Source organism: Condylura cristata, unplaced genomic scaffold (assembly GCF_000260355.1).
Source record: "Condylura cristata isolate star-nosed mole 26May11 unplaced genomic scaffold, ConCri1.0 scaffold00025, whole genome shotgun sequence".
NCBI lineage: Eukaryota > Metazoa > Chordata > Mammalia > Eulipotyphla > Talpidae > Condylura > Condylura cristata.
In genome coordinates this window covers 30,676,956-30,680,304 of record NW_004567126.1, presented here as the reverse complement: position 1 = coordinate 30,680,304, position 3,349 = coordinate 30,676,956, and the positions used below count along the sequence as shown (strand labels likewise).

The 3,349-nt window shown below is 63.3% G+C and overlaps 1 protein-coding gene across 1 annotated transcript in view; it reads right to left on the bottom strand.

Moving 5' to 3' along the window:
- POLR2E (polymerase (RNA) II (DNA directed) polypeptide E, 25kDa) overlaps window positions 1-2,445 on the bottom strand; it is a 3,409-nt gene extending 964 nt beyond the window's left edge. The window contains exons 1-4 of the mRNA XM_004688931.2: window positions 2,229-2,445; window positions 618-733; window positions 216-296; window positions 19-77 (exon numbers count right to left, since the gene is read on the bottom strand). Coding sequence (XP_004688988.1) covers window positions 19-77; window positions 216-296; window positions 618-733; window positions 2,229-2,430 — 458 coding nt within the window. The 5' untranslated portion in view covers window positions 2,431-2,445. The remainder of the gene's footprint in view (window positions 1-18; window positions 78-215; window positions 297-617; window positions 734-2,228) is intronic.
- Between the last annotated feature and the right edge of the window lie 904 nt (window positions 2,446-3,349).

The following is a 3,349-nucleotide window of genomic DNA, read 5'->3' as shown; positions in this document are numbered from 1 at the left end:
GAGGGCTGCGGAGGATACTATCGGGCCAGCAGCTCAGTCACCTCTTCCTTGGTCATGACCACATGCTCCGGGACCAGCTGCCAAGAGGAGAACGCTGTGCCAGGCCGGTTCAGCCCACAGGGAGAAGGGTTTTCAGCCTGGCCTCTTGCTGGCTCGGGTGGGGGGCAAGGGCCTCACACGCCTCCCCCCCGCCCCGGCCTCACCCCCACTCCCACCTCGTGCTCTGTGATGTTGATGAGCAGCTCCTGCTGCAGAAACTGCTCCAGGATGTACTTGGGGGCCATGTCGACCAGGGACTGCAAGAGAGGACAGCACACACACACACACGGCTGTGATGGGGATGTGCACCCCAAAGCAGCCTCCACCCACTTCTGACCCAGGCATGAGGCCGGGTAGGCTTTACCCCACGCCTACCAAGAGGCGAGCGCCCAGCCCACCTGCCCTCCTGTCAGGGGAGGTCCTCAAGCTCGCGTGGTGGGGTCCCTCCAATAAAGGGCGCCCTTCCCAGGCAGAACAGTCACGGGGGCCTGGTGGGCTGCACAGTGAGGTGCCGGCCGGCAGACACGGGCAGTCCGCGGCGCACCCGCAGGCACGGCCAGGGCGGCCCAGAGGCGTACCTGCTTGGCAGACGGGGTCATGCCCTGCTGCACCACGATGAGGGCGCGCGTGATGTTCTCCTCCTGCATGCGCTGGCAGTACACCTTGATGGTCTTGATCCCCACTTTGGGCTCCTCTGGGGACAGCACACAGGCTGCTGACACCGCCGGGGCCTGCGCCTGCCCACCCCACCCAGACGCCTGATCAGGCGGTGTTGCACCCCCATCTGGGGCCTCAGTTTCCCACGCACAAAACAACCCGAGACGCTGGTGTCCAGCGGAAGGGGCTGCCGCCGCCACATCCGCATCTCAAGGGGGCTGAAAGCAGCCCTGCATCCCCTGTGGACCCCACTTTCCAGAAGTGGGGTCTAAGAGGCTAGGTTTGCTCCTATGCCGCAAGCGATCCTGAGGTTTAGGAAGTCGGGGATCTAACAATCTGTTCACTCGGGGAGCCCACGAGACGAGCACCACCGGGTGGTGAGAGGGGCCAGCCGGCCTCCAAGCCGCCGGGAGTAGGCTCCTCAGGCCCAGGCAGCACCCAGGGCCCTGTCACTGGAGAACTGACGGAACCTGCAACTTAGTAGGCTGGAAACTGGGTGCTGAACTTCCCGTGGGCCATACAGTGTGCAATGTTGGGGCTCCAGACCCATCAAAAGGATGTGCTCTGGGCTGAGCTGGGTGCCTCAAAAATTCAAATACTGAAAACCGGCCTCAGGATTTGACTGCCAGCTCGGGTCTGTAAGGAGAGCAAGTTAAGGTGAAACCACTGGGTGGCGCAGGGTAAAGCTGCTGCACCAAGCAGCTGCCACAGCCCCTGCAGCACAGGTTCGATCCCCGGCCAGGGAGCGACCCCCAGGGCGCGGCAGACCTCTCCTGTCTCCCCACTGCGCCCCTCAGCAGTGGGTTTCAGTGGATCTGCCTATTCTGCTCCCTGCTCTGTCTCTGGTGAAGCCTCCTACCCCTCACACCTCTGGCCAACACCCCAATTCTTGAGTGCCTGAATAAAAAATAAACAACGAAATCACGGCCCTAATAGTTTCTGACGCTCTTGGAGAACAGGTCACTGGAGCAGACACACGGCAAGGCGCCGCCTGGGCGGAGGGAGAGCCGCGGGGCGGCCAGCCTGCCCGGCCTCAAGCCTCCGGGACACAACTGGGGTCAGGCTCCAGCTGTGGTGAGAGGCCACACCCTTCTGTCACGTGACTAGAACCAAGGGCGACCTCCTACTCCAGGGAGACAATTACAAAGCGCCTCCCGCGTCTGGTCAGCCAAAGTTTCTGTGCACCTCAGAGCCCAGGGTGGGGCTGGGTCCCCACAGTGCTTGAAACAAGGCCTCCCCACCCCGCCCCTGCATGGGGTGTGACAAGGCTTTGGCGCACGGGTACTGAGACGGAGGACGCGGAGGTCCTGGAACACCCCGGGCTTCTGTGCCCAGCATGGGGGTCACAGGGATCCCCGAACACATGGCCCCTGAGCGCAGCCTCCAGGGACAATGGGCTCTTCCTGGGAGGGGCGGGGGCGCAGGACAGGCAGTGCAGAGACAGGGGTGGGGGGGACGCCCCAGGGAGAAGACCTGAGGTCTGGGCTGGGAGGCGGAGGGGCGACGGGCTTGGGCCACACGCCGGCACTCACCAGGGAAGAAGACAAACATCTGGTCAGTGGGGTCATCATTGTGGGCCACCAGGACTGTGAGGTCCGTGCGCCGCGGCCGCCCTTCACTGGGCTTGTCCCCAAACTGGGCCTTGAACTCCTCCAGTGTCTGATCCAGCTCGTCCTGGGTCACCAGGTAGCCACGGTCGTGGCACAACTGCTCATAGGACAAACGACCCCCCATGAAGAGGCAGCCGCACGGGACGACGGGAGGTGGGGGTCTGGCGGGGCACGTTTGCGGGCAGCCGGGGCCCCAGAGCCAAGCAGAAAGGACGACTGAGGCTCGTGGACGCAGAGCCCAGCGTCCCAGGGGTCCCCAGGAAAAGGAGAAGTTCCAGTTTCCCTGCCCCGCCCTGAGCAGAGGAGTCTGAAGACTAGTGGGGGCCGGAAAGCCAGAGGAGCCCTGGGGAGTCACAAGGAGCAGAGTCGCGTGAAGAAACCGTGCTTGTTTCTGGCCCTGGACTGGGGGACACAGACGTGGGGGAGACCAGACGTGGGGGAGATGGGGGGGGGTGTGACGGTGGCAGCGCTTATCTTGGTTTTGATGCTGCTCTTCCGCCCAGACTCGTCTGCCCGTCTGCCCCTTTCCCATGGGCCCCGCCACAAGGCGCTTTAGACTGTGTCGGGCTTTCAGGCCTGCTTTGGGCCATCCCTTTTGGGGGGACCTTTACCCACGAGGGGACAGGTAACTTCGGGGGTTTGATTTAGAAATTATGTTCTTTATCATCCGTATTGTACACTCATTGTATTGAAGTTCTTTTCCATGAAAGCTCTTACGTCTTGCCTTGATGTGGCGGTCGGCAGGCCCTATTTAGAGCAGGCAGGTTTGGGGGTTCAGCGGTCCTGTAACAGGACCACGGGCAGGCGATGGGGCAGCCTGTTGGGAGGGGCCGCACTAGGGCCGAGGCTGAGACTTAGAATCGGGGTGACGAATGTCCTCGGGGGGCTACAGAAAAAGGACCCGGAGGGCGAAGGGAGGGTCGGAGCCAACACCGCCGGTCCCACCCCCGCCCGGCCTGGCTCCTCCCCAAGGTCCCGCCAGGCGCCGGCCACACCCAGCTTGAGGTCGCGGCCCTGGGCTCGACCTCTGCAGGGTGGCAAGC